Here is a 16,690-nt window from a genome sequence, read left to right as displayed (position 1 = left end):
TTGGGAAGGGGTTAAACATCAGGGGTGATCAAAGGGTTAACTGTGTGCCTAACCAGTGTTTTACTGTACTGTGTGAGGTGCTTTTACTAGGGGAAGAGATGGAATTTTTTCCCCTGCAAAGCAGGGACACAAATTCCACCCCTTCCCTCCTGTCAGAATGGTGATCTGCCTTGTGTATATATAGGCAGTTCTATGTCTTTTCATCACAATCGGCGGGTGCCGGGGGACATCGAGTCAACTGTACTTGCAGACTGACTCCTGCTGTGTGTAATCACAGTGGGAGTGAGCCGCCGGCGGCACTTATGCACGCCCCCTACCCCAAAGTATCAGATCATGTATATATAAGTGATCTGGCGCACAGGTGCCACCCTGTAGCAGTAAACCTGCAATAGGGTTGACCTGAACTGGTTAAAGTGTGGATAAAGGTTAAACTTTTTTTTTTCATTTTGGATAGAGTATTGGAGGGTTATAACCCCCATCAGTTTTTTTTTTTTTTGTCATTTGGGTCCCATAGAGGAGATTTTCCTTCACGTCTTGTCCCATAGCCAAAACAGAAAGTGAGATGAAATCTCTCAAAGATGAGGGAACCCCGGTGTGTCACCAGGATCACCAAAACTAGTGTTCCCATTGGAACATTTCCCCTTATTATGCCCCGTACACACGGTCGGACATTGATCGCACATTCCAACAACAAAATCCTAGGATTTTTTCCGACGGATGTTGGCTCAAACTTGTCTTCAATACACACGGTCACACAAAGTTGTCGGAAAATCCAATCTTTCTGAACGCGGTGACGTAAAACACGTACGTCGGGACTATAAACGGGGCAGTAGCCAATAGCTTTCGTCTCTTAATTTATTCTGAGCATGCGTGACACTTTGTGCGTCGGATTTGTGTACACACGATCGGAATTTCTGACAACGGATTTTGTTGTTGGAAAATTTTATAGCAAGCTCTAAAAACTTTGTGTGTCGGAAATTCCGATGAAAAATGTGTGATGGAGCCTATACACAGTCGTAATTTCCGACAACAAGGTCCTGTCACACATTTTCCGTTTGAAAATCCGACCGTGTGTACAGGGCATTAGAGTTCTGATGTCAACTCAAAATTTAGGATTTTCTTTTACTTTCGCTGATATCGGTAAACAGGACAAATAGAGAGTGGATCTTCCTAAAGGGGACACAGACAACAATAAAAACTGACATATGCTCTAACCCCTCTCCACTCTATCCAAAACTAAAAAAAAGGAAAAATTGCCTTTAGTTACACTTTAAAGCTGAACTTTACCCATAAAAAAAATGTTTGAAAACAATGTTCTTTAAGAAAAGAACATACATTCCACATTAATAATTATGCAACCAAAATTAGTGTGCACTGTAAATTGCCTCCAGCATTGCTCCTGTTTCTTCTTGCTGGCATTTTGTTGAAGCCCAGAGCAGTCACTTCCTTATTGGAACCTCTCCACCCCAGCTTGGTCTCAAAAATTATGATGGGGCGTACACACACGGTCGGATTTTTTAGCTACAAAAGTCCGACAGCCTGTCCGACAGACTTTTGACGGACTTTTGGCGGACTTTCTAACGACCGGACTTGCCTACACACGATCACACAAAAGTCCGACCGATTGGTACGTGATGACACACACCGGACTAAAATAAGGAAGTTGATAGCCAGTAGCTAATAGCTGCCCTAGCGTCGGTTTTTGTCCGTCGGACTAGCATACAGATGAGCGAATTTCTGGGTCCGACAGAGTTACGGCGTAAAGATTTGAAGCATGTTCCAAATCTAAAGTCCGTCAGATTTGCGGCTGGAAAAGTCCGCTGAAAGTCCAAGGAAGCCCACGCATGATCGGATTGTCCGCCGGACTTGGTCCGTCGGCCTTTTCTAGCCGAAAAGTCCGACAGTGTGTACGCAGCATTAGTTACTTTCTTCAATAAAAATATGTACATTTCCATCCTTAATTGTATGCCTTGGCTCAGTTAGGCCCCTTTCGCACTGATGGACTGATTGAGTCCGCTTGTCAGTTTTTCAGGCAGACCTGACCGGACCATCCATAGCTCTCTATGGAGCGGCGGATCACCCGCCAGCATCTGATCCAATCCTGTCTACTAAAAACAGACGGATGGAGATCCCCATTCCCCATCTCTCTGGTGGATCAGATGACATTTGGATAGAAATGGACAGGCAGTCCATTTCCACCCGACCGCCCCATAAAGAAGAGCGGGCTGCATCTGCTCTGCATATCGGAGTGGACACAGACCTGTCACCCGCCTGCTTATCGGATCCCCGCGGAGAGATCCCCCGCTAAGCAGGTGGATCCGCTTGATGGAGTCCGCCCTATCTGAAAGGGGCCTTAGAGACAAAAACTGACAGAAGATTTACAGTGCTGAAGTTCACAGGCTGCATGTGGGAGTAAGGAGAGAAAATCTGGGAGATAAGATAAAACACGGTCTTTGTAAGTTTACCACCAGTTTTGTAAGGGCACCCCAGAAAAGGCAGATTAGGGCTGCTCTGTGGAAAACAATTGCACGGTGCAGGTAAGTAAAGGCATTTTTGTTATTTTTATTTTTAAAAAAAAGGGTTTACAACCCCTTTCATTTTTTGACTAGTTTCTCTACAAGAAAAGAAATACACAAATATTATTTTTTTTTATAATTAAGTACTAATTCTTAACTGCAGTAACCAATCAGAATCTTCTGATTCTGTACTGATGCGGGGTTTAGCCACCAAGAACTGCAGAGACTAATACTCCTGGAATAGAATTTTCTCACAGACTTTAGTTGGTGCTTTTTTTCTATCAACTTGATCAGAGCAGCTTTCGGCTGCATGAACAACAGCAGAGGTAAGCATTAGCATTCTTTTTTATAGGTACAGTTTATTGTGCATTGTATTTTTTGCATTCCTACATTGCTAACAGAGTGGCGTTTAAATTGACGCCACCTGGCTTGACAAACTTCAGTTGAGAAAGCAAAGGATCCAGACCGAAAAAAGTAGGCCAACCAGTGATATTTGCCAATTAGCTGGCAGTCACTGTTTCAGTATTTTGACAGCTGTGGGAACTCGCTGTCGGAATACAATTGCCGGTGGCATTCATCCATCCATACTGTTTAGAGTGAATGAGGAAATCTATGAATTTCTGTCATTCAGCCAAAAAGTCTTTGGGTCCATTCACACCAGGTGCGGTGGGACTTCGTTGGGCACCTATTCCAGCACAGTCCCACCACATAACAAGGAAAAATACCTTGTATTCCTATCTGCCCAGGTCACATCACTGCGTTTCCTTGATGTGCATGCAGTACTTTTTTTTTTCAGCACAGCGCATTGCAAGGCAATCTACTGCCTTATACCACGCAGTCAGCAATCAAACTTTATGAAATGTCCGTCTGACATTCCAACTAAAAAAAATAAAAAATAAACACTGTGATGTGCTGAGATCAGCGCATCATCAGTGCGCTACTCTCACCTGGACTGCACCGCACAATGCACGATCGCTTTATGTGTATGGTCAGCTTTTGTCCCATCAATCCACCATGTATTCGAAATGAACAAAGGCAGACATGTTTGAAGTCCAGCCTAGGTTGCAACCATGCCTTCCTCAAGAGATACAGTGGAGGTGTAGCCACCCAGGGACAGGCAAGTACATTACTCATAGGATTACCAATTTGAAATAAATGGAAAACAATCCTTACAAAAAGTAATGCAGCCACCTTCTCTAAGGACTAGTAACCTGTAGTAATTACTGTTTATTTTGTGGTTAGGAGCAGTCTAATAATCAATTTCTATGGGTATTCAAAACACTTCTTCCTTTTTCTCCAAACCCTAAAATAAACCAATAGCAAGTATCAAACATGTTTCAAACTATAAAAAGCAGAAATCCTACTTATGTTTGAGGGGGAGGGGATAATTACCTAAATCCAATATTAACCTTTATGTTTTTTCAAGTTAAAACTTTTTTGCCATAAAAATGGTTGCTATTCAAAGATGTTTGTAACCAACTTAGACTCATGTGCATCACAACCCTCTATCTTGGATGTCTGGGAGGTACAGGTGCGAAAATATTAAAATATATAACAAACTAAGATATGCTGCGGCTTGACACAGCTGCATGCTGTACCAAATAGTACACACATGTAGTTCCATATGCGTTAGGGACATATGCCATGAATGCATGAAATCTGCATTCCATACGTCGCTGAATGCATATGGCCTATAACCAAGTACCACTTGGTACAACGTCCAGCTGCTGCATATTTCAGCCTGTCACAGATTTTGACAGGCTGCTGGCAGTGGGGCTGGAAACTTGTACTTGCGCCTCCCAAGTTCCAAAAAACGATGGGATGTGAAGACATGGGCCTAAGAACTAGTGTGCATGCAATTATAAAGGCCCTCATACAAAGGTCAGCTTGGTGCAATCACGAAATGCATCCTTTTTCTAAGTCCCTGCCTCTTTCTGCCAAAAAAAGTGGGGCAGTGGTGGCAAATGTATGTTTATATGAAGTGAACTGTATTAAATATTATACTAAATATAATGGTACATTTTCACTAGGCAGTGACAGCATCAAAAAAGACAAAAAGACATATGCTTCAAATTATTCAGTGGCTTTGGTAACACCTTTTAATACTCAATTATTTAATTTTATAACACCTCATCTTACTTGCAAAAATAATCTTTAACTTTCTAGACTGCAGAGATTTTACATTTCATTCTCCCGACTCTTAAGCTATTTTATCCATCAAGCAATGGTCTGTGACAGAACATGTTTCAAACATTAGCCAGACAGCATAACACTTTTGCTTGTTAAGTTTCACAGTGGTGCATAAAGGTGTTATACTTTCCAAATCCAGGAACTCATCATGAGAACATTTGGGTAAAATATCAAGATTTTTAATGATGCTATAACCTCATCATTAAACAGCACTAATCTCAGGCTTCCTGGAAGCCATAAGACATTTCTTCTGCAGATGTTTGGTATAACCTGAATGCCTGACCCTTTCTTCTAGATCTTGTTGCTCTGGGTATTGTTTAAGAAATGGCATCTCTTAAGGGGACTATATACTTACTTACGAGTGCCATTTGTGTTCTCTTTTGAGACCTGTATAGTAAAGGATATGCGTGGTTAATGTGTGCATTCTCATTGCCTATATGGGAAATATTACAATACTTAAAGCTAAAAGGGGATTTTGAGTAATTAAGAAGGCGTATAGACATTAGATCACCAGGATTTCAAGCTATTGTCTCTGGCTTTAAAGCTTTCTCTCCCTGATTTTATAAGCACCACAGAGGACATCTGCGTTGAATTAGCATGATTTTATTGCAGTTTGTTGCCTTAGTCCTAAAATTTTCCTTTTCAGTTAGAGTTTTAAAAAAACTAAAGCCCAGTAGGATATGGTAACCAAGGAAAGAGAGGTTGAATCTATACCATATTTTTATCATCCCTAGAATAAGGCGATTTGCATTGTTACAATAAAAGTAGAAAACCCCTTTAATAAAAATTTTATAATGGGGTTCATTTACTAAGGAATTAGCGCAACTGCTAAACACATTTTGACTTTGTGAATGAGGTAACACTTATTGAAGATTCAGTTTCAAAGAATATCTACTTATCCAAGGAAAAAAAAACAAAAACAGGATTTTTGCTCTTGTGTGATTGGATAATTGAAGTCAGCATAGCTTCACCTCATTCACTAAGCTAAGTAAAAATTTGATTTGCAAAGTGAGCATGCCTTAAAAAATTCTAAAAAATAAAAAACAAGAAATACTGCGCTACCTATAAAAACTAACCCCCCCAGAAGCAGCAGTTAAACAGTGAGATGTGCACCAAAATAACTATTAAAAAAGAAATAACCGCGCTAAATACAAAATGAAACACGTGAAACAATCACAAAAGCTTCCGTTAGGAAGTACATATAAAAATGCAAAAACGTTGAGGAACCGGAGGATACAGCAGGGACTCCAAAATGACATCTCACTGCTATTTTTTTGCTCACCATCGATCTGACCTCTGTCTGCCACAACCAACGGGGAATGATTCAAGTCCCAGATGCTGCGGTCAGGAGGAGAGGAGCATCTGCGACTTGAATCATTCCCCGTTAGTTGTGGCAGACAGAGGTCAGATCGATGGTGAGCAAAAAAATAGCAGTGAGATATCATTTTGGAGTCCCTGCTGTATCCTCCGGTTCCTGCCGCAAGCAGTCTAGAACGCCAGTGGATCTCTCATACTGCCATTGAATACAAGCTGTTGTTGGCTTGCCTTGCGGTAAGCGCATTATTTGCCTGGTGGTGGATCACATAGTGTGGTGGAGTGATACTGAAAACAAGCTGTTGTTGGCTTGCCTTGGGGTAAGCGCATTATTTGCATGGAGTGTGGGGTTCATCTTCACTACGGAGCTTGTTAGTGTTCACTCCAGGTTTTCTTTTCCTGCTGTACCTTTATGCACTAGTCCATGATGAACACAGTTTAGGAGCACCATTTGGATTCTCTATACCAAGACGTGATACAGGCTGGTGTTCGCTTGCCTTGCGGTAAGCGCAATTATTGGGTATTTGCCGATACTGTATGGGGTGTTACTCACATTTTTACACCATTGACTCTAGTTGGATTCACCCAAGGGGTCTCTTTTGGACTGATTTCAGATCAATACCTCACATTTTATTTTCTGTTACTATATATGGACACTTATTTTGATTCACAGATATTATATATTGACACTTATGTTTGATTCATGCGCACATGCGTAGACCCATGTATTTTTCATAATGTTCATATTCCTCAACGTTTTTGCATTTTTATATGTACTTCCTAACGGAAGCTTTTGTGATTGTTTCACGTGTTTCATTTTGTATTTAGCGCGGTTATTTCTTTATTAAAAAATTCCCTTAAATGTCATGCCATATTATAGTTATTGCAATGCATTAAAACCTCTATATAGTTTTTGACAGGAATATAACAACAGTAAGAAATGAATATAGTTTTGCTTAAGGAGATGCTAAACGCTTATGCCGCGTACACACGATCGGAATTTCTGACAACAAAACTGTGGATTTTTTCCAAAGGATGTTGGCTCAAACTTGTCTTGCATACTCACGGTCACACAAATGTTGTCGGAAATTCCGAACGTAAGAACGCGGTAACGTACAAGACGTACGATGAGCTGAGAAAAGGGAAGTTCAATAGCCAGTGCGGCTCCTTCTGCTTGATTCCGAGCATGAGTGAGCTTTTGTGCGACGGACTTGTGTACACACAATCGGACTTTCCGACAACAAGTGAAGTTGGCAGAAAATTTGTGAACCTGCTCTCAAACATTTGTGGCCGGAAATTTCGACAGCAAATGTTCGGTGGAGCATACACATGATCGGACTTTCCGACAACAAACTCACATCGAACATTTGCCGTCGGAAAATCCGACCTTGTGTACGCGGTATTAAAGCTGTGTCTAAAAACAGGCAGGAAGAGGGCAAAACACTAGTAAATAGTACTGCCTGCTGTCTCCCTGCAGCTCATGTTTTCCCTATTAATGACTCAACATTTCCTTCTTCTGCACTGTGGCTCAGTATAGGTGGCCTTCTTTTTAAGTGTCAGGGCTTTTGCTTCCTCATATCAGTCTGTAGCACAGTAATGATTTCACCAAACCTCATGCCAAATCTCCTGAGACTAGCAGTCCAAAGCAGCAGTGCCTGAGATCTCACACTGAAAATATACAACTGTGCAGCTGTAGGTACATACCAAACAACTTCACATATATCAGGAAGTGTACTGCTATTTCTGGGTGAATTCCAGACAGAAGATACATTTTCACAATGCATAGCAAATATCCACTTTTTGAGTTCAGTTCCAATTTATTTCCATTTAATTTAATGCATTTAATTAAAATGTATTTAATTTAATTTTAATTTAGCACTTTGTGCAAGGGGCATTGTTATGCTGAGTTTTCTAATTCCAACAGATACTAACTTCTCCAATTTAGTACATCCATGATAATGTAATCTGTTTCTCACTCGTTACAAGACATGTGCGATTCGTTGCGTTAGAAATTGAAATTTGAACAACAGTTTCATTATTCAGAGATGTTTCCATCAAATCTCTGAATCACAATAGTAATGAATTTCAACTAATCCAAAAAATGATAATGAAACAACAAATAATTTGTATTCATTCGGTTCATTTGGACGAGGTGATGCAACACAATACGAGGTGATGCAATACGAGGTGATGCAATTGGGTCTTTTGTTAATGTTTGAAGCATCTGAAATAAAGTAACAACACAAAGAATGATCCAAATGTTGCATTAACATTTTTCATTACTATACATATGAAATGGAAACCTATTGCAATAAGTACGGTAAGGTATAAAAGTGAAATACGATGATGATTCTTATTTATTGGCTTGGGTTAGATGGAGGTGGATTAATTAGAATCTCCGAAACACAACATTGTGAATGATTCTTAAATTAATTGTGTTCCATTCGTTATGTTATGATTCGGAGATTCTGATGGATCCACCTGGATGGATGCATCCAACCCAAACAGAGTGCATAACAGAGTGCATAATAAATCTCCCAAAATAACTTCGCAATACGTTAAAACGGATATAGGCCATCTTCAAAAATAACTTCTGAAATACAAATCCATTTGGAACAACAAATATATGAACAAATCTGAATATCCCCACAAATCTGAATATACAAAAAATTCTGAAAACGAATCATTCTAACATAACGAACATGACAAAACAAAATGAGTAACTTACCAAATGAAGCTGAAATTAAACACATTTCTTCAGCATGCACATCTATACGTGTTACTATAAATACATAAAGACCCATTCTGCAGAAAACACTGAGACTGGTTGGGTGCATTTGATGCCACTGCAATGCTGGGGGGGGACAACACAGGCTTATGTACATTGCCATGGCTGTTAGTCTAACATTGCTTGTGACAGCAATAGGAACCAAAGAAATGACTTCATCAGTTAGCTTTGTCTCTATTGTCCAATCAAAGGCCCTCGACCAAACTGTATTGCTATAACCGCAGTGAGGAAATTTGAGATTGGGAGCCTAGCTATGCTTTCTGACTCGTGTGGAACACATTTTGTTTTTTGGTAGGAAAAGAGTTCAGATTTATATATTTCAATCTTGAATTTAGCTTTTTGCCTGCAGTTCTGCTTTTATTCTTTTTAAGAAAAAACACTTTACTAAATTATAATAAATTGCTGCTGAAAAAAGATAGATAACTCTGCACAGAGTGTTAGTTTTTATTATAAATATACTTTGTAAAAATCTCATGTAAACACTTTTCTTTGTATTTTAGATTCTAGCTATCGGATGTAGTAACGGAGGATGACTCCGGCGTGCTGGAATTGTGTTTGACAACTTGTAAAACATTTTTTAATGAAATACACTTAGCAATTTGTCCACACTTTTATGATCTGTTTAGTATTCTTGAATGCATGCGTGAGTGCCTCATATATTATTAATAGTGCCCACTTTCCAGTGTAACATAACTTAAATCTTCCTGCAAATATAAAATCATGTTCACTAATGGTAATTACTCAAAAGGCAGAACTCAGAGTCAAGACAGTAATTATGTTTGAGACCATGTAGGGTCATATACATATAAGAAATAATATTGCATTATACAAATTACAAGGCAAAGGACAGTTGGCACACTGTTCATTTTGAAGGCTCTGTTTGCTAGCAAGGACTTGCTGAAAGGTGTGCTTAATGATATTCCAAATTTGTTAGCCTATTTAAAAAGTAGATATTACTCTGGAATGCTGAAGTACAGAAAATAAAGTATTACTAAAGGCAAAGCTTTTTCTTTTAATCTCCATTTGTGACTTGTCATGCAACTTTGGACATCAAAGTCGCTTGACAAGTCATTCCCCATGTTTTCCAATGATAATCATACATATAGTTGCAGCGACTTCAAAGTAGTTCTTACACTACTTTAGTCAAACTTTCATGCAAATTGAAGGCCAAAGACTTCAATGTTAACCCTCAAAAAATGAAAGTTGTACCTAAATGTTAAGCAATGCAAGAGTTGTGCAGCAGCTGTCCATTATCAGTGGTCAATGCCAAAGTTGTATCCAAATCACACCCCTTCAAAGTTGCACTCCAAAGTCAGCGCAACTTTGGAGTCGTACAAGTGTGAATGGAGCCTTAGATTTGGATAGAGTGATGAGGAGTTAGAATCAATGTCAAGTTTTTATGCTGTCTGTGTCCCTGTTGAGGAGATTTATCCTCTTCAAATGTTATGATCAATTGACAATGGGAATAAAAGTGAGGGGAAATTCAACATTTTGAGTTGCCATCAGAACCAGTGGCGGTCCGTCCCCTCTCTCCACTCCACCCTCCTATATGGTAATGGATAGATTCATGCATAGCATGAATCTATCCATGGCCGCCACGGCCACTCGTGAATTAGAGCAGCAGGGTTTTTTTTTAAGCACCTGATTAGAGCCAGAGGCTCGAATAGGCTTAAAAATCGGGTGGGCTGGGGACTCAGAGAATGCGCTCTGATCCCAAACGAGTGTGATATCCGCTTTCCAATTGGCTGAAAAGAGAAGACTCCTGATTGGCCGCAGAGGAGGAGGGAGGAAACGAAAGCCACCATGATGAACCGGAGAACGAGAGGCCACAGGAGAACAGCAGGAGAATGGGAGGCCGGCGAGCAGGGGAAGCCGCCAGTGATGGGGTAAGTGCTAACCGATCGACTGACCCGGGGAGAGCATACTGTTTGCTGCACCCCCCAAAAAATGTCTACCGGCAGCCACTGATCAGAACAGGGATAGAGGGGAAATCCAGTTCCCATGCTAATGGTCTAACAAGGAGTTTGACTATTGTTGGAAAGACGTCCTCTTACTTTCTGCTTAGTCTGCAGGACAGGAAGTGAAGGTAAATCTCTCCAAAGAGACAAAGAAGGTGGAAAAAATTATAACACGGGTTTAAACCCTTCCCTACTCTAAAAAAGAATGGCTGTGGCTTTATATGTACTTATTGTCGCATATATTTTCACAGGCTGCAGGGTGATCTGATTAGTGTTGCCTAGAGTGTAGACCAATGGTTGTCAGAATGTGAAGTATGCAGGCTGGAGCAGATAGCTTTGTCTCTTGGGTACTTGGTACTGAAAAAAAGAAAACAAATGTAGCCATCATATTTTGGAACATGTAAGCTATAATAAAAGAATTGATGTGAGTACACTGGCTGCCCCAGGTTAGTAGTCTGTGTTGGTTAATATGTGCACTAAGCCATTGTTTTGCCCATACAGGAGGAGGGGATTTGCACCCATGTTTGTACTGTGAGCTAAAAGACATCCACCTTTCACCATCACAAGGATCTACAGTGTATTGATTGTTTCAGTTGGTGATGAGATCTGGCCAGGACATTTTTAAGCCGGTGATCCATCATACAAGAGGATGGGTCTTCTATCTGTATCACTTATCTTCATTTCTATATATGTTTACAGTGAACTTTGATCCTGTTGCTATATGAAATATATATGATATATTTTTCTGTGTAAGTTATAGCAGAGTCCCACACATGGCATGGTGGGTTAGGTTTTAGAGGGGTTGACTAGCTTCATGGAATGTGTTTATCTTTATTTGTGTATGTAATTAAGAGCAGTGTTTTTTTACCTTTTGGCTGCGAGATAACTGTATTTTGATAAAAATTTATTGGTGTTTATTTTGGATTCTCTGTGTAATCCATTTTGCAATGGTTTGACATTTTGTTTTTGGTTTATATAGTTTTGAGTCAGTAGGGGACTCTGGAGTATTAAAAAAATAAATAAAAAGGGGGGTTGTAGGCCCTTCTAGGTATTTTTGATTGTGTGTAATATAATTTATGTTATTGGCGTCCGCATCCAATTCAGGCTCCCACTAACCTTCAAATGCTTTCAAACTTGCAGGCAATGGCCACAGATGCAATATTTTTTTACATTTCACAGATGTACATTTTGACTTGTAGTTTATCTCCTCCTTGTAACTCATTTTTACATTATGTGGCTATTGAGGAACCACTATTTTAGTACATTGCAAAATAATTAGCATTTGCAGTTAAAGTGTGTGTCTGATCACAATAAAACAAAACACATTCTGTTAATGTTGATAAATTCTTAACCACGGACAAACCACTAAAGTAGGCACCACATCCCTTAATTTGAATAAATACAGGAGGATTTGTGGGTTTTTTGAGGTGCAAATATTGATGCGGTGATCCAGAAGGATAGATTAAAATTATTTTATTTAAACAATGATAAAAATGCATCTAAAAACAGTTATACAACAAGTATATAGAGTATAATCCTTATGTGTACAGCAAATTAGATGGAGTTCCCAACATTTTTTGCCCACAAACTGTGCTTCCTCAGGGGATGCTGTCCACTTGAAGTATAAGCCTTCCCAGTCTTTGAGAAACGTATATACTACAATCAAACAGATAAAAATTACTGCGCTGTCACAAAAAGTCAAGTGAAATGGTGAATGGATGAAATATAAAATAAAATTAATATGGAAAGCCAAGCTGCAACTTCCTGTGAGATGCACAGAAAATCAACATTCAATATTAAGTTGCGCTAAACCTCCATATAAAGTGAATTTGTGCGATAAAAATTGATTGTGCTAAACTTCCATAAAGTGAATCCATGCAATAAAAAATTGATTAGTTATCACACTATAGATAGTCCATTATATTGAAGATCAGTTTCCAATGTGAGATTGACACACGATATACCCAAGAATTGTGGCGAGAAAAGATGCAACTTCCACCTCTACACATACTGCCGTGTAAAATCTTTTGATGGTTTTAATAAGTAAAAAGTATTGCACTTACAATTAGACGAACAAAAAAATGCAGCATAAACTCCGAGCTGGCCGGCTCTCGATTGCAGCCCATCACTCCGGGACCTGTCTAGAGACGCGCTGACGTCACCGCGTTCACGCAGGTCCCGAAGTGACGGGCTGCAATTGAAAGCCGGCTGGCTCTGAGTTTATGCTGCATTTTTTTGTCCGTCTAATTGTTAGCGCAATACTTTTTATTTATTAAAACCATCAAAAGATTTTACACTATGGAAGTTTTTATTTCCTCATCGGGACCATCTGGCAATATGTATCTTTGAGGGATAACACCTGAGAAGACGCTGGGACCACTGCTTTACGTCTCAAGGCCCAGGCTGGGTATTAAGCCAAAAGTGTGTGTGATCTCCCGTAAAAGGAGATCATTTGGAGTCGGTAAGCGGCAGTGTGTGTACAGGTGGAAGTTCCATCTTTTCTCACCACAATTATTGGGTGTATCGTGTGTCAATCTCACATTGAAAACTCATCTTCAATATAATGGACTATTTATAGTGTGATAACTAATCAATTTTTTATTGCACGGATTTACTTTATGGAAGTTTAGCACAATCAATTTTTATCACACAGATTCACTTTATATGGAAGTTTAGCGCAAATTAATATTGAAAGTATATACTACAATCAATGATAATTCAGGGAGTCTGCAACCGCTACAGAAAACCAAGTACTACAGGTGACCATAGGAGGCATTCAATGACCAGAAACAATAGTCTGCAAGTCTCAACACTCAGGGACATAGACTCTCCAAAGCAGGGTAATCGTATCTAGAACTGGTGTCCTGCAATGGCGCGTGTGTCTCTGTGGTTCCATTCTATTGCACATTTTCCATGTTTCCTTTTATAGATGCTGTTGGTATAGGAACATACTTGTTGATCTTGCTATAAATTAAGTGACTATTTATCTTTCTGTAGTAAACTGACAACATTGCCTTTGCTGCACTTAAATTCTAGTGTTGTCAGCCTTGCCCAGGTCTGTGTTGCTGGACTAGAGAACCCCCCCTTTCCTCAACACTATAACCCACAGGGGATGTGTTCTGTAGTCCTGCAGGGGATAACTTGGGCAGGGTCACAACACTGTTTGGGAGTTTAGTACAACAGAGGTAGTGTTGTCAGCCAACAGCTTAAAATTCAATATTTCAGTATTCACAGCATTTTTTAAGAAACAGCATGGGGAAATGTGCATATATTGCTAATATGCACGCTGTATCTTTGCCATAAGCTATTAAAAATGACTGCTTTTTCAAGTTGTTCACAGTGGTGCTGTCAAGACTATAGCTATCATTAATAGAGGTAACACATGTCTTTCTGTTTACATTTCAGGCTTTTCCCTGCATTTCTACAGGAATTTATGGTAAGAAATATGTTTCCTCTGAGTATTGAAGAATAGCTGAATAATTGCTTTAGTCTGTGAATTTTAAATCTGTTCCAAATATTTTCACTGCTGTTTATTAGATGACACTTGGGCCAGTGTACGTTCCATAGTATACCAATGTTATTAGACTATTCTCCATGAATATTAAGAACCACCAAGGTCTTATCTAGATTTCTGACATATATGGAAATGCAGAATCTAAGATTCTGATTTTGTGAGGTTAAATATAGAGTACAAGCAATAATTTAACTTGAGATACACTATATTACCACAAGTATTGGGACACCTGCCTTCACACATACATGAACGTTAATGGCATCCCAGTCTTAGTCCTTAGGGTTCAATATTGAGTTGGCCAACCCTTTGCTGCTAGAACAGCTTCAACTCTTCTGGGAAGGCTGTCCACAAGGTTTAGGAGCGTGTCTATGGAAATGTTTGACCATTCTTCCAAAAGCGCATTTGTAAAGTCAGGCACTGATGCTGGAAGAGAAGGCCTGGCTCGCACTCTGCACTCTAATTCATCTCAAAGGTGTTCTATCAGGTTGAGGTTGGGACACTTTGCAGGCCAGTCATGTTCCTCCACCCCAAACTCGCTCATCCATGTCTCTATGGACCTTGCTTTGTGCACTGGTGCTCAGTCATGTTGGAATAGGAAGGGGCCATCCCCAAACTGTTCATACAAAGTTGGGAGGATGAAATTGCCCAAAATGTCTTGGTATGCTGACGCCTTAAGAGTTCCCTTCACTGGAACTATAATCCCCCTTCCACCAAATGATTTGGACCAGTGCGCAAAGCAAGGTCCATAAAGACATGGATGAGCGAGTTCGGAGTGGAAGAACTTTTCTGGCCTGCACAGAGTCCTAACTAAGGATGAGCTCCGGCGTATTCGCACAGCCCACGTGCAGAGCCCACCAGGAAGTCGGCACTGCGCTGCGCTAATCACAGGCAGTGAGACATTGTCCAGATGCGCGGCTGCAGAGATCGGGAAAGCTCATCCTTAGTCCTGACCTCAACCCGATAGAACACCTTTGGGATGAATTAGAGCAGAGACTGCAAGCCAGTCCTTCTCGTCCACATAAGTTCCTGACCTGACAGATGTGCTTCTGAAAGAATGATCAAACATTCCCATACACACACTCCTAAACCTTGTGGACAGCCTTCCCAGAAGAGTTGAAGCTGTTATAGCTACAAAGATTGGGCCAACTCAATATTAAACCCTACGGACTAAGACTGGGATGTCATTAAAGTTCATTTGCATGTAAGTGCATATCTTTTGTTAATATAGTGTATATACTGTATATAAGGAAATGTTTTTATGGTGTTACATGTTAAAGAAATTCACCTGTATCAATTCATGTTAATGTTCTAAAAAAATGTATAATTGTTTTATTACATACTCAGGCTTAAATATCAGTTTTTAATGAGGAATGCTGAGCGGTAACAGAGGAATACAAAGATGCCTTTACTATTTATTATCTCATAATGTATTATAATAATATAAAAATAATGAAAAAGGCATGCAAACTATGAAGGTTATTTAAAAAAATTACATATAGTAAACCTTGCAATAAAGCCTTGAAATAGGTGCTATCAGAAAATACTCTAAATGTTGCCTTGTCATCTGTCTGTTAGTGTTGATGTAAAAAAGACCATTTATTTTTCATGTATATTTTTTAAGGATACATATACTGTATATTCGGGTAGCTGGATCTTCATGGCAAAAGTCACAGGTTCTCATTAGCTGCTCAAGCAGCTCTAGAACGTCTGATTGGCAGGAGTTCTGGGGCTGTGGCCTCTGCCATTTCCCATAAATCTTGATGAAGGGGTTTTCGACTTTTTAGATGAAATTGAAAAATTCATTTAAGAAGCACAGCAACATAATGATTGCTTCTTTTCACACGCTGATATATGTTTCCAAGATGTAAATATATTCAATTGATCTCATCTAAATAGTTTAATTCTATCGCTGACTGGAAAAATTCTTATGCAGTCAGACTGTGCCAGTTCCCATTTCAAACACGTGTGTGCTATAGTTACTAATTGGATAGTTAATATGTTGAGTACTCATCACTTATAAGAGCGATACTGAACCCAAAAAACAAAAATGTAATATATTTCCATTTACTAATCCTTAAAGTGGTTGTAAAGTCTCATGTATTCATTACTTTGATCCTCTCTGTTTTAGGTCCCTGTCCAGTGTGTGTTTTTCTAAAATTATAATGCTAAATACCTTCTTTGCAGAGCCTTGCTGTCCTGTCATGTGACCTCCCTCTGCTTTCCTTCTGGAGTCAGTGAGTACTGATGAATGCAAGGTAGCAGAGGGAGGCCACCTGTCTGCACAGCAGGGCTCTGAAAAGAAGGTATTTTACATTATCATTTTAGAAAAACACACACACTGTACTGAACAGGGACCTAAAACAGAGAGCATCAAAGTAATTAATACATGTTTATTTACTCTACAAGTACT

General features: G+C 39.5%; 1 protein-coding gene across 6 annotated transcripts in view; it reads left to right on the top strand.

The window, feature by feature from the left end:
- Window positions 1–16,690, top strand: part of MACROD2 (mono-ADP ribosylhydrolase 2) — a 3,509,413-nt gene that overhangs the window by 2,566,330 nt on the left and 926,393 nt on the right. For all 6 annotated transcript variants that reach the window (XM_073628250.1, XM_073628248.1, XM_073628249.1 and 3 more), the window contains exon 7: window positions 14,172–14,202. In XM_073628250.1, the coding sequence (XP_073484351.1) occupies window positions 14,172–14,202 (31 nt within the window). The remainder of the gene's footprint in view (window positions 1–14,171; window positions 14,203–16,690) is intronic.

This window comes from Aquarana catesbeiana, linkage group LG04, assembly GCF_042186555.1.
Source record: "Aquarana catesbeiana isolate 2022-GZ linkage group LG04, ASM4218655v1, whole genome shotgun sequence".
Lineage (NCBI taxonomy): Eukaryota > Metazoa > Chordata > Amphibia > Anura > Ranidae > Aquarana > Aquarana catesbeiana.
This window is presented reverse-complemented; position numbering and strand designations above follow the sequence as displayed.